The 22,243-nt window shown below is 37.5% G+C and overlaps 2 protein-coding genes across 2 annotated transcripts in view; both read right to left on the bottom strand.

Annotated features, from left to right (window-relative positions):
• Positions 1–224, bottom strand: part of LOC112145282 (interferon-induced GTP-binding protein Mx) — a gene marked incomplete in the record, with an annotated part of 9,012 nt that extends 8,788 nt beyond the window's left edge. The window contains 1 exon segment of the mRNA XM_024270421.2: positions 1–224. Coding sequence (XP_024126189.1) covers positions 1–85 — 85 coding nt within the window.
• Positions 225–1,560: 1,336 nt separating this feature from the next.
• Positions 1,561–21,968, bottom strand: synpr (synaptoporin). Its single transcript, XM_024270423.2, has 6 exons — positions 21,826–21,968; positions 21,617–21,682; positions 6,023–6,147; positions 4,604–4,802; positions 4,318–4,509; positions 1,561–2,958 (listed from the first exon to the last, which is right to left on the bottom strand). Exons 1-6 carry the CDS (start codon positions 21,841–21,843, stop codon positions 2,743–2,745), a joined length of 816 nt encoding a protein of 271 aa, XP_024126191.1. The 5' UTR covers positions 21,844–21,968; the 3' UTR covers positions 1,561–2,742.
• Between the last annotated feature and the right edge of the window lie 275 nt (positions 21,969–22,243).

The following is a 22,243-nucleotide window of genomic DNA, read 5'->3' as shown; positions in this document are numbered from 1 at the left end:
TCTCCACACCCAGAGAGCGCAGAGAGTCGATCAGGTCGATGCAGGGACGAACCTTCTCCTCGTACTGCTCGTTCAGGGAGTTCATGGTGACAGTTCGGTCGCGGAAACAGAAGAGCTCTGGAGCGAGTTGCAGTCCAACACAAGTGCGAATGGAAACGGAGCTGATGGGTTTCTGTTTCCCGAGTTTCTGTGGAGTTCAGTGTCGTTATTGGTAAAGCCGCGCGCCTGCGTCAGCTGTGAGGGGATGAAGCCACACCCACCACCATATGACAACTACACAACCTCCAAAACAAAACGATAATACTAACTTGTGGGTACAAATAGCTATTTCTGGTTAGAAATTTGCATTTTATTGTTATTTTGAGTGCAAAAGCTAGTATTTGTGTGCACACAGATTAGTGTTCTGTGTTTAGTGTTTTAGAATTTTGTGTTAACATTTTATGCTCACAAAATGCAAGGTTGTGGGCACAAATTGCCATTTTCTGGCTACAATTGGTATTTAATTGTAATTTTGTGTGCAAAAGTTAGTATTTTGTGTGTACTTGTTAGCATTTTATGCCCACAAATTGCTAACTTCTGGGCACAAATGGCTGTTTTCTGGTCACAAATTATCATCTTGTAATTGAACATTTTGTTCACATAAATTAGTATTTTGTTTGCACAAAATGCTAACAGATAAAATGCTAACTTGTGGGCAGATCTATATTTTAGTCACAAGTTAGCATTTTATTATCATTTTGAGTGCACAAGCTAGTATTTTGTATGCACTTGTTAGCATTTATACACGCAAATTGCAAACTTATGGGCACAATTGGCTATTTTCTGGCTACTAATTGTATAACTGTATTACATCGCCACAAAGATAGTTGAATCCTTTAAATATTGATTTCTGGACCATGAATCTAGATGCACATTGAATCATGTGTGAAGGAAAGATGCACACCCCTATTAATCCTATTTGAAAAAAAGTATTTATAGCATCAGTGATCACCTTTTGAACTATTGTAAAAGTGTTCCCAGTGGTCTTTAAATTCTGATTCTGCAGTTTATAGCCAAAAAAAAAAAAAAAAAAAATTACAAAAACTGCAAAGCGGCAGCAGTTCGTGAGAATTTCGCCTCTAAATGGCTGAATTGTGGGCATAACCATTGGTCCAGATTGAATAAGCCTGCCATTATCTCCCATCATCACTTGTTTACATCCTGCTAGTTAACAGCCCCTCACACCCCAACCTAACATTAGTGGTACAACAAAAACGTCAAACAATATTGGATCTGTCCAGCTGTATAGCTTTGAGCCAGTCACCAGCACAGACGTGGAAAACCAAGTCGTCTACAAGTGGATGCATCAAAATGGAGCAGAGCTGGGAGCTCCTGGCCCACCTATTGTAGTTTCTATCTCACAACAACACATTATTTAAACAGTATTTTTTTCTCCTCCTGATTTACAACAATTTCAAGATATAAATACTCAGAAATGCAGTTTTAAGCATATTTTTTTATATATATCTTCCATCATCTTTAAAACAACAACCAAAGTTTATGAAAAACAAGGACAACAGGTCAGCATTCATTAATTATGTATCTTTATTAGCTTAAAGTCCTGCAAAACATCATCCACACTTAAAACATCAGTCCTGGACATAAGACCATAACACATGGAATGTTCAGTTTACTTCAGTACACTAATGCAAGCCGCATGCGCAGAAGGTCAAACGACAAAAATACAAAGTCATACTATGTACACAGACAGTAACTGAGACGTTCCCTCTGATCCCACACTGACTGCACAGAACTTAAAACTGTAATCTTTCACTTACATACAGGTTAACTCACATGTAACTTTTTTTATTGACACTCTGGTGATGCTTTTTTGCTGGGCTATGATGGAGCTTCTGGACTTTGGATTTACTGATATTTAGAGCATTTGAAAGAAAGCATAAGAACAGCAACAGTAATTTATAGTGACTCTGCTAAAAATAAAACCATAAAGACAATAACTGCATGCTAAAGCAGTTGCATATAAACGTTTCTTTGTAGCACAAACCTTGCAAAGTGTGCTTTATAGAATGCAGGTATCGCTTTGGGTTTTCTTTATCACACTTTAAAGACAAACAAATCTAAGTAAAAAAAATAACAAAATTATTTTTTTTCAGCACATATCAAATTTAAAAAGTACTATTAAAAATATCTCCCGTTAGATTTAAAAAGTTCTGTAATACCTGATAAGTTACCAGTGAGCTGTCAGAGCTGTGCTTTAATGTAAACTTCCATTTCCTGCCCCCAATTCATCCTGCTCCGACTCGCAGGTGGTTTGGAGTCTATTTTGTAAACTTTTAGACATAAGACTTTTTTCCTCACTTGACAGAAAGCTTAGTATTACACAAACGTCATGCACTTTAAGACTTATACAGAGAACTTTTCCCCTCAAACACAGGAGTGCAAACCACTTGGAAAGAGACACCAAATTGAAACAGTGTATGGCAGTTATCGAGCACAATGACCATCACTGAGAGTTTCCAACCACTAAAGTACAACAATCAGCAAACACAACCTTTTAATGAGAATGAGAAAAATACTACATCGAATCATTTTGTACAATACCCCACAATACTTTTATCTACAATGGCTGTACTCGACTGCTTTTTTTTGCTCACAGATGACAAACCGTACCGTCCTGCTTTACCATCACTCACTGATGCCTTGGGTTGAAGACGTAGAAGTGCCACTTGTGAAAGGACAAAGCTACATTTGATTGGAGTAGGAGGTGGGCCCCCCCACCTGGCTGTATTCGGACGGCTGGTCCAGGCTGCCGTGGTTGTAGGGCTGCTGGGTAAATGTGCCGGCCTGTTTCTCAGATGCTCCGGCTGCCAACTTTGAAGTCCCCTTGTGCCAAGTGGTCTCCTTAAAGACAAACCAGATGTTGCCAGCCCAAAGGACAAAGTTGAGGAACCCGAACACCTAAAAGACAGAGAACGTCATATTTTTTAATAGTCTTGTTCAATCAGCAGAAGATTACAGCTTTTAGGAACTATCACTCCAATACAATCAAGTACTCGCTTCCATTTTTCTAAAACTATCAAGACTCAATTGTTATTGAACAACGAGATGTGTAAAAGTTGATTAGGCTGAGTTAAAAGCTTAAAAAAACCAATCCCTACAATTTGGACACGACGCTCACTACTTTCTCTTTGCTAAACGCTCAATATGACGTCACCGATTTCACGAAGTGAAAATCAAATCTAAATGAACATTTCACACTGTCTATTTGAGACTCCACCATGTTCTGATGATAAAAATGTGGACGGTTTGTTAAAATTATGATTAAACATGTTTTTTTCGCAAAAGTTGTCTGACCGTAATGCATTGTGTTCCATATTCACTAATGTGGTGACCATCGATGAACGCCAGTTTACCGCAAAGACTTCTGGGAAATTTCTAGGGCACTTGATTTTGGAATACTAGATTCGGACAGCACTAGAAAATGGCAAACACATTACATAGTGCACTATAGTTAAAAGGGAGGAAATTCGGATATAACCATGGGTTGTGTCCGAAATCCCTCTCTAACCCCTAACTACTCAAAAACTATATAGTCCGGGACAATATAGTCCCCTGGATTTTAAAGGTAATTCGGACACGATTCTCACTACTTTTCTTTCGTTTTTCCAAACGCCGGATATGACGTTATCGATTTCACAAAGTCAAAATCGAATCAATTAGAACATTTCACGACGTTTATTTATGACTCCACTGTGTTCTGATGGTGAAAATGTGGATAGTTTATTCAAAAATGACATTTAAACATGTTTTTTGTGTTCTAAATTGTTTGACCACAATGCATTGTGATCTAAGTTAGCTAATCTAGTGAGCATCAATGCATGCTAGTTTTTCGCAAAGACTTCTGGGAAATTTCTTTTGCACTTGATTTTGGTAGATTTAGTAGATTTGGACAGCACCAGAAAAAGGTGAACACACTATATAGTGCACTGTATGGTGAGTGGGGGGGAATTCGGACATAGCTTCAGTGTTCTTCATTGACATCACTTCCTGTTTGGGAGGAGCAACATGCATGCAGGTGTTGTTGTTTTTTTTTGTTTTTTTTAAAACTTTTTACTGATCCAAATAAATGACCTGAACCGTGACCCTAAAACCATGACACGATCCGAACCGTGAGTTTTGTGATCCATTACACTCCTAATTTGAAGGTTGAAATCATCCTAAAAGGCTGTTTTCTTATTTGCATTTGTAAATGTTATGTTAATATATGCTGCCCATCCATGGGGACCATGCTCTCTGTGCCCTCTCCTGTTAACTCACCACTGATGTGTTGAGTCCAGACCAGCGAGGTCCATTGAGAGAGCCACACTTGTTTGTTGGGTCCTTGCAGGCGGGGATGAGGAGCTGGACCTCATCTGGGTCAGTGGCTACTTTCACATCAGACAGAGCTTTGGCCCAAGCAGAGGAGCTGACCAGCCACATGAAGGAGAACACCACAGTCACTATAAAGTCCTGACGGAGAAAACACAGAGGACTTAGAACAAACTCAAGACAAGGTCCTATCATTTTATTTCTACCAGGCAGAAAAAAAATGCATGAAACTTACAATGAACGGCCCTCGAGTGTTCTCACGGTACTTGTTCAGAAAGAAGACGTAGACGGTGGTGGCCATGAGGGAATACAGGAAGGCAAAGACGGAAATGGTTACGAAGAACTCAGCAGATGAGGAGTAGTCTCCAGTAAGGAACACGCGCTCCCTCCTCGTGGCCTCACACACGGGGGCTTCAAAAGACACCTGATATAACCTGCACACATGCAGGGAGGTGCAGCATCAGACTCAAAGAAAGCTTTTCTTGCAAATAAAACATTAACTTTATCCAAATACACGTACAATAATCAATACACTAACAATCTCAGTTTTTCCCTCTAATATATACAGTATCTACTGTGAGTCACAATTGATTTTTCTCAGTCTTTTATAAAGAAAGAATGATTTTGATTTGATGTCCTCTTTTTTCAAACATAAATAAAAAGTGATAAAGTGCTTAAAAAAGGAATGGGTATTAGAAAAATCTAATTAATTTCCACCCCAAATCTTAAAATATTTTATGGATACATTTTTACCCATTATATATTTAATAATTATTCACAAAAAAACCCAAGATAATCAAAGAAAAAAGCATCAAGATACCAAAACAACATCACAAAGTCATGATTGTTCATGCATTGTCCTTTTAGACTTTTCATTTTTTAATATAAATGCTTCCAACATTTTTAGTTTCTGTATTTATTTTTTGGTGTAAAATATTTACTCATTTTGATACTTTTCTCCACGTTATTCCACAACCTCACACCACCGACATAAATGCACATACCGGTACTTTTTCTTTGTTTGATGATTTTTTTTCTTTCTTGGTAAATCATTTCTTTTTGTCCTTAAATAGTTTTTGTATTTTCTGTGGAAGCAGTTTTTTTTGTTTATTTTGGCTTTATAACATATTTGCATTGTATTATATTCTATTACAACTGTAAAATGTAGTAATAATTTTAAAATAAGATGATGATTTGTTCATAAAATCCTACTTTATAAATGATTATTATGGCTCATAATTATAATATACATGCACATTTGTAGTTATTTCCCCAAATCTTATTACTATAGTTACAGTAAGGCAGTACTAGCACTGAATATATATCAATTGAGAAAGTATTTAACATTACTATACTTCTTTATATTTTAGCAACATTTTAACTTGGGCTTTCCTACTTTTTATTATTATTATTATTATTTTGTTATTTACAGTAACTTAGAATCTTATCTCATCAACTCTTCTTATTTGTTTTTTTAATCACCAATCTATATAAATTTTGTTTTGTATCTATTGATAATTTGTTTTTATCAAACCATCGTTTCAGTTCGGTCACGATCAGATCAAAAAAGAGCATTATGTTCTTTTCCTTGTAATAGTCTGTAACACAAACAGCTAACTTCATGTTTGCCACAAAGACAGAAACCTACACTCACCTAAAAGGATAAGCAAAGTCAATGGCCATGCTCAGGTTGCTGCTTGCCTTCTCCATGCAGTCCACACTCACACGCAGCTGTCCTGAGTAGCCGCCGCATGTCGCAAAAGCAAAGATGGAAAAGAGCTGCAGAGGGACAGAAGAAAAGGACAAAAGAAAATCCAAATGACTGTACCATTGATGTGAATCACTGCTGTATGTTTCCACACTTTGCAAACTACAGTTTTTCTGAAATAAAACTGCCTCAAGGACCAATGGGGTAGCAGACCCACTGGCTCTAATGAGGTGAACAGAAATCAGACTATAATGGGGGAGTACTTATTTCATGGACGTCAAACCATCTGGTAGATTTTTGTTTCAAAAAAACGTATTATTCAATTCTTTTCAATTCACAATATTGCAAACACACATGATATCTCGATTTTCATAAATTATTATACTTACAATATTTATGGGTAAGTCTTTACAAAGATTGACATTTTCTCACATAATCATGCGTTTTAATCACTTTTAAAAAGTATTCCTATTTTTTAAAGACAAATAATGCAACGCTGCACAATTCTTGGCCACAAGGGGGCAGCAAAGCACAAGCCTCAATGCAAAGAATGATCATTAATAAAGTTTAAGGTTGTGTTTGGACCCACTTTAGCCCAGAAGTCTGCAACCTTCAACACATAAAGGACCGTTTGGGTTTTCAGTGACAACAACCTAAAAGCCTAAAATCCTTTAAAAAATTCAGACACTAACTTGTATTTATGTTATTGTTGCTATTATGATAAATATAAATGAAAAATAAAAATAAAACAAAGAGAAAATAGACATCTTTTGAAACATTAAGCAGTTTATAACTTTTGACAAAGATTATTATTATTTCCTTTTAAAATTAAAGAAACCTTGTGTCACCCAGGATTATCTCAATGTAGTATAATATAATTTGGTAGTGATAAGGAAAAAAAGAAAAGAACAGTTTATCTTTGAGTTTTTGGTGTATATCTGCCAAAAAATCATAAATCCAACATAATAAAGTTTGAGTTATTTTACTTAAAAAAAAAAAAACTTAACTTCTTTAAATTCAAAACTTTATTTTTCTTTCATCAGGGAGCCTGATTGAGGGGTAAAAGAGTCCCATGAGGCTCCAGAGCCTCAGGTTACAGACCCCTGCTCCAGAAACACAAAACTGCTTCCTACCATTACACAGAATTTCTTCCTCTGACACAAAAGAGAGCGTTCAGTCTGACAAACAGTGGATCAAACAAGCAGGAGTTAAATTATTACCCAGTAAACCCAAAAATGTTTTAAGAGGCAGAAACAAATTGAACAATTTGGATAACTTGTGGGCCCAAAAACTTTCTGCAGAAACTAGTCTGACAATAAATGTGCAGTGTAGTTAATGTCTGACAAAACAACGTATGAAATAATTCATTCCCTCTGAAAAAACAAACCTTTTTTATTTTTCAAACTTTGTAAAACACTTGCCTAAAAAAATCAAGTTTAGGACTTCATTTTTTTCAGATCACAAAAGTAAATATTATTATTTGTTGTACAAAAACACACAAAAACATACATGTAATTTCTAGGTGCATTAATATTTACCCAATGAATGCCTGAGACAACTGACTATCTAGGAGTTTGTTAACTTAGAAGAGACTCAAGAAGCTCAATTTTCTCAATTCCTACAAAGATGTTAAAGCATCCAACCCATAAAACGGTTGCATCCTTTTATTGTATGTTTGAAGGTATGAGAGTGTGCTAAAACCAAAAGTGAAACACAATCTGGAATTTTCTTTGTCCCCTGGCGTTAAACTCCGTAGGAGTCTTGTGGGAGCACAGAAACATAAGGATGCTCTCACAGTTCTGTAATACCAAGCATCAACAAGCAACTAAAGTCCTTCCTTCTTGTTCCCTCACTATGCAGATTTGGCCCAGTTGACCAGATAACCCTCCCACAGCCTCAAGAGATCTCACAGTCGTAATCACCATAATCAGGGCTGACGCCTGGTTAGCATGAACCTCCCCTCTCACATATTGCAGGCAGCTGCACATGCAGCTTGCCAGCAGCTGGGCAGGATATTCATCTCAGTCGGAAAACACCTCAGACTCTGGAGGGCACTTTCTGACCACTAAGAAGTGGACCATCTGCACTCATCCTGGAAATCTGGACCAGTATCAAGTTGTGGGCCATATTCCAGACATGAGGGCTTTCTGTTTCTTTACTGTCCTTTTCACGTCATTCTCTTTTTAAGTAGGGGAGTAGGGACAAATACATTTGGCGATATATTGTGATATTTCATTTGATAGTATTTCTATTGGTTTAAAATGCTGACAAGACGATATTTAATTAATTACTTATGTGCAAAAGTAGTTCAGCGTCTAGCTTTACATGTACTACTTAGTTTTTACTTAGAATAGGAACCAAACTGAACCTTTGTGTCACATTCCTGCCAGTATTAAGTAAAATCCCACATAGCGGTGCTTCTTAGTGGGCTCAAAAAGTGAAAACTCGTTCTTGGGATATATTGCGATAAATATCGTATCATGAGACATGTATCGCGATACAGATCATATCGCGATACGAATCGAATCACCAGACTCTTGCCAATATACACGCCTTATGTCAAGGGAAAACTGAGAAACTAGTGTTCTCTCCATCCAGATCAAACCTGAACTATCTGAATTTAAGTTCAATTAGTGTCATTTCTATTCTCTGTAGTCCACAGGACGAGGATTATAATTTAACACACTTATTTTTTTATTGATGCCCAGATTTAATAAGAAATCAAATACTTATAACTCGACAATAATCATCAATAATTAAATTAAATGCAATAGCTTTAGTTCCATTCCTTGTTTTAGAGGACAGATTTTAGTGAAAGTCTCAGATAATGTGATAAAGAAAAATGAGCTAAACACACAACCCTTGCTGAGGGGTTATTCCTCCAATTATAAACATTAGAAACACATTCAACTCAACTTCAACCATGGCCAGGAACTTAAGTACCCCAATAACAGAGAAACAAAAGTCAATAAATCAGTAATGCAGTCCTGCTGCTTGTAATGCTATGCTCACACTTCCCTCGCCAGCGTGCGTTCACTGGGATTTGGTAGTGACGTAAGGATGGGGTTCCTTTTAATTCATGGAAGTTCTCACCATTTGAAATGTGAGAATTTAATAGTTGGAGTTTGTTCCAAGATAATTATATGATGCCAACTCTTTAATATATCGGAAAAGAGCTGTGGAAGAAATAGCCTGGAGGAAGATTTGTGATGTTTGCCAGATTTGACATTTCACAAGCCTCTTCCAACTGTAGGTGGTGAAGATGTGCTCGTATTGGGTGGCGGCAGTCCAGTGCAAAATGCACCTTCAAGGACCTGCATCACATGCCCAGTGTGAACGTAGCTTGACAGTTTACACAAATATTCTGACTCACAATGTGAACAGCTGACAAATTCCAAACATTGAAGAATTCTTTTTTTTTTAGATGTAATTCAATGTTTTAAACCAAACCAATTGAAAATTGTTGTGAATATCGTCTTACTTGAACAAACCAAATGTGTCCAAAAGCCTGGCACAATAGATCCTTCATCCTAATTATCAGAAACAGAAACTGATAAACATCTCTTTCTCTCTTTATGTTTGCATGCCCCCTCCTGCAGCTGCCTGTGATTTTCAGCTCGGGTTTAGCCCCTCTCATTTCAAGCAGGGGCCTTTGAACAGGAGAGCGTGGCATTGTGGAAAGAGGGAGGATGCTAAGCCTCGTGCCCCTGTGTGTTTATCTGCCTCTTCCAGCTGGGCTCCTCAGGGAACAAGAGATAGAGAGGGGAGAGAAAGAGAGGGGAAGCAAAAGGAGGGGGCAAATACAGAAGAGATGAGAAAAAAAAGCCAGAGCGCAGGAATGAAACCCGTCTGCAGTGTAAACAAAACTAGGAAGAACCTCAGTACGCCTTGATCCCAACTGACCTACATGGCGTCAAAACAAGCAGTCCTACTTTGAAAATCAGGTTTCGATATTGAAGTCTGTATCTATTGTAAAATTGTTTCCAGAGGTCTTTTAAGTATGATTGTGTTGATTTTAGCCTGTTTCCTTTTCTAAAACAGTATTGGCAGTAGTTCATTATAAATTCAGTGTCGTGGGTGTTGAAGACCCTCACTCCCCATCATCTCTTTGTTTATACTCTCCCTTACAGCCCTTCACAACCCCAAACTAACATTGGCGGTGCAACAAAAACGGTGGGCAATATTGAAGCTATTTAGCCGTACAGCAGCAACTCCACCAGTACAAGCATTTTTTTTTGCCTGATTTACAATTATTTGAATACAAAATTACTCAGAAACGCAAATTTAGGCTTAATGTCACATAAATATGTCCAAAAACATTAATTTCACTGAAGTCTGTCTTTAAGAGACTTCTGGGATATTTTCTAAAATGATGACAAGACAAACCACAATAATATCTGCAGATCCGATGAAGCGGATGTGCATTCTTTCTGAGGAGTGAGCTGCGAGGAAGAGCGGAGGCTGGCTGAGGATTATGAAAACGATCCATCGGCTTGCCTTCAGGCTTGACCACCAGCGATCTACCCAACATTAATGTGCTTGGCTCCCATTTATATACAGCACAGGGATGCACATGCGAAAATGCCTGCTGCAAAAAAAGACACAGCAGGGAGAAGATCACAAAGAAGAAAACTACCAAGAAGCCTGGGTAAAAGAAGAATATTTGGATGTAAAACAAAAGAAAATCATGTGTTACAGGAAGGTGATGAGAAGCTGAACTGACAGAGGGAGAACCAAGTGGGGAGGTGAAGATCAAGTCGAGCTGAAATTGATAAGCTGCACTTGACATTTTCAAGAACTTTCTCAGATGCCCACCTCATCTATTTGAGTCAGAAGCCTTTGGTTCAATCTCAAGTGGCTTTCTCAGAATGAGAAATCCCTCTCAAAAGAATAAAAAATATATAAAATCTGAAACATCCAGTAGTACAGAAGCAACCAAGGTATTAAACTTCAGTTCAAATCACAGTTATCTGAACTCTTTAAGAAAGAGCAGAAATACTTCAGAGAGAGGCTGCAAATAGATGACGGTGTTAAAAAGAAATAATATAAGTTTAGGGCAGGCATGTCCAAAGTCTGGCCTCTGGGCCAAATGAGGTAAAATAAACTCCGACCTGCAGGCTCCTTTCATGTAATCAATAATATGCAGCCCCCAGCACTTCCCAAAAACCGCATGTACAATATCTTGATTGTAGTTGGCTTAATTAATCATGTTCATCATGAAGAGGCAATACTAGACGAGATATCTATGCTATCTATGATAAGATAACTGGGACTGAACGGTGCAAACAAGTGAAAGTGATTTATGTAAAAACATATTTAGATGTGTTTGCTCTATGGGTAGAAATGAGCTGTATGCCATTGCATTAAAATATTAATTTAACTGTTTATTTAAATGTCATATTGCAGGCTGAATGGTTGACCCTTGAACAATTCCACCCCACTAAATTTGTCCCTCTTTGCAAAACTTTTGGACTTCTCTGGTTCAGAATGGTCAATGGCGTATACTTATACAAGGCTTCCATGAAAGCCCAAAGCGGTTTACAGTCACAATTTACACAGACATTCACACACTTCAGGTCTTAGACATTTGTAATACACTCAGCAACTTGAACTGTAGATCAAACTGAATATGGTTTTTTGAAAAAACTGCTCTGCTATGAATGTTTTTTATACACTAAAATAAACTGATATATTTTCCTCCTCCCTTCCACATGTCCCAAAAACCTTCACTAGGTGGTTCTGAACAAACATGAATGGAAGAGATAATTAGAAGTTAACTATCTGAGAACAGGGCAGAGACGGTCGTGGCGCCGGGATGGGCGGGACAACCTCTCGTTGCAGGTTCGGTTTGGTTCCTGCTTTGGCTGCTCATGTGTGTTGATGTGCCCTTGGGCAAGACACTGAATCCCACATCGCTGCAGTGACCTGGTTAGCGGCAGTGCATGGCAGATCTTTGTGTGGGTGTGTGTGTGAATGGGTGAAAGGAGTGTGACAGTAAAGTAATTTTTTTTTTTTTCTTGAAGAAGATGGACAACTTTTTAAAATTTCTCTGTACATTTAATATTACCAATTATGTAATATTTGTTTGTTAGCATGCATGTGAATTTGGATTAGCACTACGCTACACAAGCATGTTGGAGCAATTCACAGGCTGCATGTGAGTGTGCAGCATTAATGTTTGTGCACACAGAGTAAAAATATCTCATCGTCTCCACTCAGGCATAAGGCCCTCCCCCAACACACAAACACAAGCACACATGGACAAATAAACGCCGCCTCACTGCTGTAACTGGCCAGCGTGCCAACATGAGCAATTTCACATCAGATAGTCACATCCACACACAGTAAAAAAGAAGAGAGCAAAATAACAGCCAAGTAGCCACTCTTGAAAGCGGTCTCATGGTTTCTGAAACAAAATCCAAAGGAGACCCCAGCCAGGACCTCTTCAACTGCAATGACCGACTTCAAAAGGTCCAACATGAACACTCAGAGATGAGGGCCAAATCCTGCTAGTGCAGCAGAAACTGTCCCAAGGTGGTCCAAATAAGTCAACAGATGAAGTCCCCTCAAATTCTATCAAACATTATGGTTGACAGCAAAACATTCTTGTCCCAGAGTGCTTCTAAGTTGCTTTGGCCTCCTTCAAAACTACTATCGTAGCTGCCAAAGATATCCAATCTTTATTTAATGCTTATTATTATCACAGTGAGGGTGAAAGCCATTGACTACCATGTGATATCCCACAGAATGCTAAACACTTAAAAACATCACATCTGCTTTTGAACTACTATAGGAGCATGTATACTGTAAAAATAAAAATAGCTACAGCAACAATAGTGTAAAAATAATACAAAACTAGCTTGAAATGAAGCAGGCAGAAGCTTCCCCACTTCACAATGAGCCAGATTTCTACTTTGTATCTTATTATGTTTCATTGGGGAATTGTGGGCATTGTGTGTGTTTTTGCTTTTAAGGTTAAAAATGTATTTGTTATGTAAAGCACTTTGTGCTACTTCTGTATGACAAGTGCTTCATAAATAAAGTTTGATTTGATCTGATTTACACATAGCTAATGCAGAGTGTAGCTCAGATTCATCTCCCCCTGCATCTCCATGTTCAACACAGCTGTAAGCATGACTGACCACAAGAGAATTTCCATTTATTTTTATAACAGTGCCCTTTCTCCATGCCCTGCGTGTTTCTGTGCATATTTAGTAATTCTGTAGCCAAGTAAATGACAGGAAAAATAACCAGACCCGTGACTGAATCCTGAGTGGATACAAAAGAGAAGCATGGAGGTGGAAAAAGTAATAAACATGAGCTGAAGCTTAAGATACATCAGAAGGCACTAAATTACTATTACAGTACAAGCAGGTGTTTTGTGAGCTACCGTTAGCTTAAGCATTTTTTATAGAATTTTACTAAGAAATTTGCATGAGTGTAATTTTGAAAAATATTCTGTTTTCACCGTAACACAGGCTCTGTAATGTTACAAAGAGACTACTAATAGTACAAAGTGTTTTCATATCTGGTATTACAGTATTATTGAACTTAAATTAATGTTTTTTCTAATGACAAATAATCCACGCGTATTTTTTAACATTGATCTGCATATATTATGATGACTTTTTAATTCATGTAATGTCTATTTACATAATCACTATGTACTTCATCCTTGTTTTGTGACTCATTATACTTTAGGATTCTTTAAAGTCCCCCTCTGATGAAAATCCTGTTTTTTTTGTGTTTAACATGTATGTGTGGTATTTTTCTTACAAAAGAGAACAAATGTAATAAGAAATATTTTTTTCATTTCCGAGTATTTCTCCTTATAGCTATAATCAAACTGTAGCAAAGGATTTTGTTTGAATTAATCAACTTTCTTTACGTCACGAGAGCTCTGTTGCACATGCGCTAAACCCCTCATCTGGCCCGGCTGGTGTGTGCAGCTCAGGTGCCGGAGAAGAAAAGATGGCATCTTCCCATTGGCTGCTGTCAAATGAGCCGCCGTTTGCATTTCCATGGTCAAATCAGCATCACTGGATTTTTTTTGTGTGAGTTTCATACAATACTTATGGTAGGGAGACTCCATGAACCTTCTTGATGTGACCACGGAAATGCAAACGGCGGCTCTTTTGATTGCAGTTGTAAAGGATTGTAAATCTATGAAAGACCATTTTGATGTTGGCCTTCATTATTTTCCCTGGGATTCAGCTTTGAGAAACCAAAGGATTCCATTTATTGGTCACAGAAACGTCTAAAAACATTCAATAATTAGCTAAAAGAGTATTTGGTGATCTGGAAGGAGAAAGAATCAGACTTTTAGGGGGAATTCGGTCCATGAAGATCTTCACTTCCTTGTCTAAGCTGACATCCGGATCAAAACGATACGGCTGGACACTACCCATGTTGCTTGACATTTTTTTGTAGCAGCGGTGAAGATTTATGCTAGCGAGACACAGAGATATCATAATCAGACAGGGGGGATCAGCTCCAAAAGCCACGCCCCCTCAGAGGAGATTTTGGAAACAGAGGCTTCAGATCAACATGAAAAATTGCTTTTTAGGACATGTAGGTTGTGGGATTTTGGTTAAAACATGTTAAAATCATAATTAAAACACTGCTTTTTGTTAAATAAAAGAAATGACATAGGGGGAATTTATTGACCTGAATCTGTGTTGGTAAAGTAAACATATCTGATCAGAAGTTAGGAACTAGATGATGATAATTTAGGTAAATTGTGACAATCTTAATAGTTAGGAGTTTCACTGTGTCATATTCTATATACAAAAGAAAAAAATGCTTATTTACAAGTAAGAACAATAATTGACTTAATTACTTAAAAGGATGAGCATTTTCCAATTTAATTTTATATTATTCTCTGATTGATAAGGCTTTGTATGGATATAAACCTCTGTTGGTTGTCTTGTTTATGCATTATCCTTGCATAATTGTAAATGTAAAAACATTTACAATTCTAATTTCCTTCTATTCTTAACACAATGTCCTAAGTGGAAGGCAAAAATGATCAGAAATACTCAAAGAGTTAGTGACTATTGTGCATTTTCAAAGACACTTTTGTTTTGATGCCTAAAAAATTAATAAAATATTGTGTGTTAATGTGAAGATGTCTCATGACACTTCCGTTTTTTTCAAGCTCTTGCCTATGCATGAACTGTCCTAACACCTGTACTCATCTGTGAGCTGTGTGCATGTGTGACGACTTACATGAACAGACAGTGCACAAAAAAACGCAGGAAAGGTCAATCTTTTTCCGCTCTAAGACAAAAACCTGCGTACCACCATCTTAAGGGAAACAGAGGTCCGGCTCAAAACTAATGCGGCAGGAAAGGCCACGTCACATCCAGGAACTCAGCAGCTACTAACATGCACATCCTCAGCAAGTCTATTTTAGACGTCTGTAATGTATGAGGTAACAACACAAAACAGTAGATAACAACTACTCATGTTTAACCTTTCATCATGACCACATATAGCAAGGAGTGTTTTATTATGAGATTAAATAAGTCTCAATATTTCTTACACCCCTAGTGCACAGTGCTTGGCATTAGATTTGGAATTCTTATCAGAACACTGACAGTCTTTTTTATTTAGTGCTGTTTCTCTGACTCAGTACTGCGATCTCAACTCCTTTAAACACATTTTTACTGCTGTCACTGTTATTATTAAAGGAAAATAGAATATGAAAGACAGGTAAACGAAATAAATCAAATTTGGGCTACAAAACAATTGCAAATATTACATTTATCTGATTATTTTTACAAATATTTTCCAAAACGAGCAGGCAAATTCCACATAGAACATGAGACACTAAACTTCAAACATTAAAAAAAAAAAAAAACCTCCAACTGTCCTGTCTGGTTACCCTTTAAACATAAAAAACCCATGGAGAAACAATAGGTGACAGATAGGTGACCTGACAACGAAGAATTGAAAACTGGACACTTAGGGTGTATTCAGACTGGACACATTTGATTAGCTTAAAGAGAACCAGAGTTCGTTCCAGAACACATCCATGGGTCTGGAGCCCATGAAGTGCCCTCAGACCTCTTTTGAGGGGGTCTCAGTCCGTTTATAATCAGACTGAGCTCCGGTATGGTCTGATTTATGCACTATTCCACAGAAGCAAACAGACAACAAGAACCAGAGAAAGAGAAGTTTTCTCATGAGCAACATGCATGCCCATCTGAGCCACTACACACTCCTTTAGAGTCATAGAGTCTTCAACGTCACATGACCCACACACACTTAGTCCAGATGAGAGAAGGCTTTCTAAAACAGCATGCAGCAATGGGTCCTGATACGCTTTTATGCTTCTAAGTCGGTTCTCCAAAACTTTAACCCTTTAACACCTGAAGCGTCGCTGGTGACGCTTATTCACAAAGAAACCCCACAAAATCTTTAATGTACTGTAACTTTTCAACTGTTAAAACGATCAACGTAATTCCAACAGGATCTGCTGAACAATTAAAAGACTACAGTGAATCAAAGAACATAAACACCGGAGCTCCGGTGTTAAAGGGTCAATGATGTTGAAAGTTAGCACAACTGGTTCTGTATGAGTCAAATATGGACAAAATGAAAGCAAAAACACAAAAGCAAAAACATAAGTGAACCTTTTTTTTCATAGCTTGAAAAAATGTTTGGAAAATACAATATTGGTTCATCGAGTACATTTTTCAAGTAAAGGAAAGTATTTTCTGTTGGTTTTGATTATTTATAATGGAAGGGATGACATTTTTTTCACCTCTGTTCAGTTTAAATCCCTGGTAATGTAAAAGCTTTTCTTTCATAACCAAGTAAAGGTTTTTTCAAATAGAAATGTATCAAACTGAGTTTTTGCGTGTTGTTAGACTGCAGTGACACATAAAACACATAACCGTATTCAGTACTATTGCTTAAAGTTGCTCAGCAGATCAAGCAAAAAGTAGCCAAAATTGGCCTTTTTCTTAAAAAAAGGGAAAAAAGTCAAGTTGAACAGTACATTTTAGACAGCTAATGATGATTATTAGCTGACAGACACTAATTTGGCACACTTTCACCTGACTCCTTTCAAATTGCATTATATCAGAACCTACTTAATCTGAAATCCATTTTTTTCATAAATAAGCCTATTTCCCCATAATCCTAATGACATGTACAGTATGTGTAAATAGAGACCACAGGCTGTCTCCTTTTCCCTTTTATTTTTTTTATGTCAATAGCCCCATGTCACCCCATCAAAAGAAACTGTGCTATTCCAGTGGTGAATAACAGATCTTTGGGCCTGTCAAGTCTCTTGCGATATCTGTCAACAGCTGTCCCCCGGTCTCTCTCCAGCTTTCTTTCACTTATTTTCCATTGGGGTGTTTGTGCATCTGTCTGCGCTCACACTAAGAGCTTTGTAGAACAATCTGTCAAGGCCTGCACTGTGACAGATCATCAAAGTGATAAGTCTGGGAAGGAACGACACAAAGCATGACCTCTAAAAAAAGGTTTTAATTGAAGCAGAAGTAGACAGAATGATGGATGAATGAAGCTTCATTCAAAGTCAATTAGAGAAATTGAAGCTGATCTTGTTGTTGAGAATGACAGTTATTTAGTTTTAACTATGTTCCAATACTGACCAAAGGAATTTATTTTGATGATTAGGCTCTGAATATTAATACATTGCCAGTAAAAAGGGCCAAAAATAAGTGTCAAAAGTGCATGCACACACATGCTGTTTGCGTTACAGGAATCAAATAACAAATTGCACAACTGATAACAAGCACAAACAGCAGGCTTCAAAAGAGGATTCAGAGTGTGCTACACCTATAGAATGAGTGCAAGAGAATCAGAACCGCAAAATTAAGTTTGACCTGACGTCAGAGGACATACTAATTCAAGAGGTGGCAAATAAAAATATTGCTAAACACCGGCAGAGAAATTTTAATGTCACCAGAAGGTTTTTAACATTGGAAAGCATTCACACAAACACACAAGAGTGACACAACTAAAAGGCCATTGTATGAGGTTAAGAGGACCTCTGCACATCAGACAGGTGGGGGTGCTACAACAAGAGATGGCCAACACCGAGTCACAGATGCAGCTTTTTCACTGTGAAGAGCATAAAACTTGAAATCTGTGTAACTTTCTGTCTTTTCTGTGTTCTTGATCGGTCTCTCATTTCAGCAAAGCATTTCAAAGGCAAAGAAAACCCCTGACAATTGAGCAGCACCATTGCAGGCTTCATATTCTCTTTCCAGTATTAAATTAATAAAAAAAAATAAAAAATGCATTGATTTTTAAAAAAAACAATTAAGGTTATTTCTCAAATATTTAATGTCAGAATTCAAATTTACCAATGTCTACTATGGAAACTTGTTTTTCTTAATTTAAAATAGTTTGATTAAATGTGGTTTGGGCATTTGAAAGGCAAGCAGTTTATCTAATGATCCCTTTAGAGATCCACTCCAATGATGATTTTGGTGTTCTTAACATGTTCTTGACACATTTTCCTCATGATGAAGGACATAATGTATATGAATAAAATTGAGATAAAAATAGCATTTCTGAGCATTTTGTCATTCAAATAGTTGTGAATCAGGAGCAGATGAAAAAACTGCTATTTGAAAAAGCTTGTGATCTAGGTGCTGAACTCGAGCTTCCTGCTCCGCTCCATTATGATACTTCCACTTGAGGAAAAATAGATCCATGAGCATCTTCATTTTCCTCGTCTGAGCTTGAATCTGGTTCAAAACTGTACAACTGGATAGCTCCAATGTTGCTTGCCATTTTTGTTGCACCGCTAAATGTTAGGTTGGGGTGTGAGGGGCTGTAAGCTAGCGGGATAGAATGTAAACAGAGGGGTGATGGGAAGTGTGGGCAGGCTTACATGAAGCCAATGGTCCCGCCCCCAATTTGGAGGTGAATTTTTTTATGAACTCCTGCAACTTTGCAGAAACTTTGTCCAAAATAACAGAAGTTTTTTTTTTGGCCAAAACCAACAAAATCTTAATCAAAAGACCAGTGGGAACACTTTTACATTAGATCAAAAGATTTAATAAAAGCTCCTCATTTATAAAACCAGTTGGAAACAGTTTTTTACATTTATTTCAGTGTTATTTGACAGGTAAGACCTAGTACCCAGTACATTCCACACAGTGTATCTAAGTTGGTTGATGAAAAAAGCTGTAGTAATTTTGGATAATTTTTGTTAAGAACTCATGGAGATTTAAGTTTTCCTTCTTTTCTTAGTGATGAGATAAGTTGAGCCCTGCTTAGTTCTACTGATTTCAATCTTGGTCCCAACCTCTTTAAATCTAGTTTTATTTATATTCAATAAAAAAACATAAAAATCAATCAACTGGGTGTCTGAAGTCTCTGTCCCCTCAAGCCCTTGATCTGTGATCTTGTGGGTGAAACATAATTTAAAGCTGCAAACTTCATAGACTTTAATCAGCAAACAAGACAATTAAAAGAACACAAACAGCTCAGACTCAGAAAAAAAGATAGAGATGAGTGTATAATGAGGTGCTGAGAATAATATCTTGGAAAGTAGGTCAAAAGTGAGTATTGGGTAAAAGGAGGGCTATTACTGGTAAATTACTCTCATGATGGAGGCTCAGGTTCAAGCTGATGAGTCACAAGGACTCAGACTGCCTTTAAAACGGCACTTTGATCATTTACATCATGTGCTCAAGCAACTGTACATTTCCCCCCCTTTCTCCAACTTGCACGCATGAGCACGATGACAAAAACAGTGAAGAGTTTGGGCACATCTCAAAGGACAGCTTCTGCATGAGTTGGCCCACAGTGGAGAGGAGGGAACCTTACAGCTGTTTGGATCTAAAGATGCCAGCCGCTGAAAGCTTGCCAAACAGGCCAAGAGCAGGGATGCACACGAGCATTTTTTTTTTTTTTCGTATTTGCAGAGACTCACTGTTACTGCTGGATCCACTGATGTCTTACCTAAAAACCAGGTTTCAACTTTGACCTTTTGAACCCTCCAATTTTAGGCGTTATAGAGCTGTCACACAAGATATTTGCAGGTGAAGTGATGCAGGAGCCCAACACACGCTGATACAGACTGAGTACTAATAAGTAGGAGTGGAGGGAAAAAAATCAATTCTGGAATATATCGCGATATTTTGTTTGGCGATACTTGTATCGATTTAAAATGCTGACATGGCAATATTTAATTAATTATTTAATGGAGTCTTTTTGTTTTGCACTTTTTTTGTTCTTATACGGAAAAATATGTTGTTGTGGAAATCAGACAATGTTGATTGTTCCCTTTAAGAACCAACATGTATGTTTGTACACATAATTTAATTTACACTTCTCTTAAAAGAAATACAAGACATCTGGAAAACTGAACTTTCACTGTCCATGAATTTAAGGCTAAAGATCAATTTTAGGTCAGTGAATCGGATCGTTCAAAATGAACCAATATTGACCATGAATCGTATCGTCAACTACTAATTATAAAATAAATCAAATCATTGTTAAAATGCATCGCTACACTCCTAATTAAAAGCCAAAAATAAATAAATAAATTATCAATGCGCACAATTTGTGTATATAGGCATTCATAATTTGCATGGTTACAATAAATCTTATTTACTGTCAACTTTTTATTCACAGATTTGTAAAGCAACAGGAATCAAAGGGAACGTCTTAAAGACATACAGTACTGCCAGCAGAAGGTCACTGAACAGTAGCATGAATGTAAACAAGTGTAAGAACGTGTGGGTTAAAATGGAGCGATGCTCACATAATCAACCCCACCACCACCTCCCTCACAGACGGAAGGTACACTAGTGAGCTTTTTCATAGTGCTATCTTTATGATCTGCTCTCCTTCACAAACATCCTGATAAATCCGGCACACGCAGAGAGCCAAATTGGAAGCCATTCTTGGAAATCACCTTGTGTGTTTTTACACTTTATTGCATTGTCTCCGACAAAAACCCCAAAGAATTGTAGCTTTGTACCCATAGGAGTCTCTTCACATTTTTAGTTTAAATTGATGGGATTCACTGAGAGAAACCCCCATGCCATCCCTGCAAAAGCTGAATGCCTCAGGGCTACAGTATTTTCTCTAAACTCACATCAAAGAAATTCAGTTATCTTTTCTGGCTCCAGGCTTTTCTTCAATGGATAAAACACACAAGGCTGCAACCCAAACCAGACCGAGAGGAGGAGGTGAAGCTTTGATTCAGTCAGAACAAGAGCGCCCAGTTATTAGGCTACTGATAATCCTTTTTTTTCTCCTCCATTTCATTAAGGGTTTAAAAAAATACGGCTTATTTTTCACATTTCTTTTTGTATTCATCATTTTTCCCCTAAATGCAATAAATCCAATAATTTCCATGTGTAAAGTACTATTATCACCATAAAAAAATCTTAACGTGCATATTTCTATCATCCAAATCCAACATTGATGCCAACCCAATCAGCTTCAGGGATAAAACCCTACCTTTCCTAGGTGTAATTATCTCTGGCGTACAAAATACAAATAAATAAGTTTATACACACGAGTTTAGCTCCAACTCACCCATTCCAAAACACGGATAAATGCCAGAGGCAGCTTCAGCACCTGAAACGTCCCCACAGATGCGAGCTGCGAGGGAGCAGACAAAGAGGAGCGTTAAACAAATATCGAGCAGCTGCCAATTAATGACACGTTTATCAATTGAGCTTCAAAGCGCATCTGTAGGAAAGACCAATAAAAAAAAAATCGGTAAGACTTTTTCTTTCGTTCACCTGGTTAGCGGTGTCCATGTCAGCGAGCAGGCACTATGATGATGATTATGTTTTCCGTGGAAATGGATGTGGACAACCTCCAACCGCAAGCAGGAGAGCCGACTGATGTGTCTGCCGCGAGTAAACACTTTCTCCTCTGGCGCCGACTGCATCCGGAAAGACACGAGCGGGCTTGGATACGGTGGGTTGCCATGGCGACAGGCACGAGCTCACATCGAGAAAAAATGGAAGTCTTTGGCGCCTGTTATTTATTTATTTATTTTTTATTTTATTAGTACATTAGAAAACCTTCTTTAAAATTGTGCCATAAAACAGAAATAAAGGGACGTTGCGTTTTTATTTATCTATCAATTATAGATTAATTTTGGTTTATGTTAGGAAACCTTAATTTTAACTGTCAGATATAGCATAAAATACC

The sequence above is a fragment of the Oryzias melastigma genome, linkage group LG5 (genome assembly GCF_002922805.2).
Source record: "Oryzias melastigma strain HK-1 linkage group LG5, ASM292280v2, whole genome shotgun sequence".
Classification (NCBI taxonomy): Eukaryota; Metazoa; Chordata; class Actinopteri; order Beloniformes; family Adrianichthyidae; genus Oryzias; species Oryzias melastigma.
The sequence above is the reverse complement of the archived record's forward strand: the minus strand, read 5'-3'. Positions and strand labels throughout refer to the sequence as shown.

Excerpts from the sequence above, each read along its gene's own strand:
- synpr (XM_024270423.2), bottom strand. Across the intron at positions 4,803-6,022 it reads GACTTTGCTTATCCTTTTAG|GTTATATCAGGTGTCTTTTG; the intron begins GTGAGTGTAGGT and ends GCATGTGTGCAG. Across the intron at positions 2,959-4,317 it reads CTGGACTCAACACATCAGTG|GTGTTCGGGTTCCTCAACTT; the intron begins GTGAGTTAACAG and ends TCTGTCTTTTAG.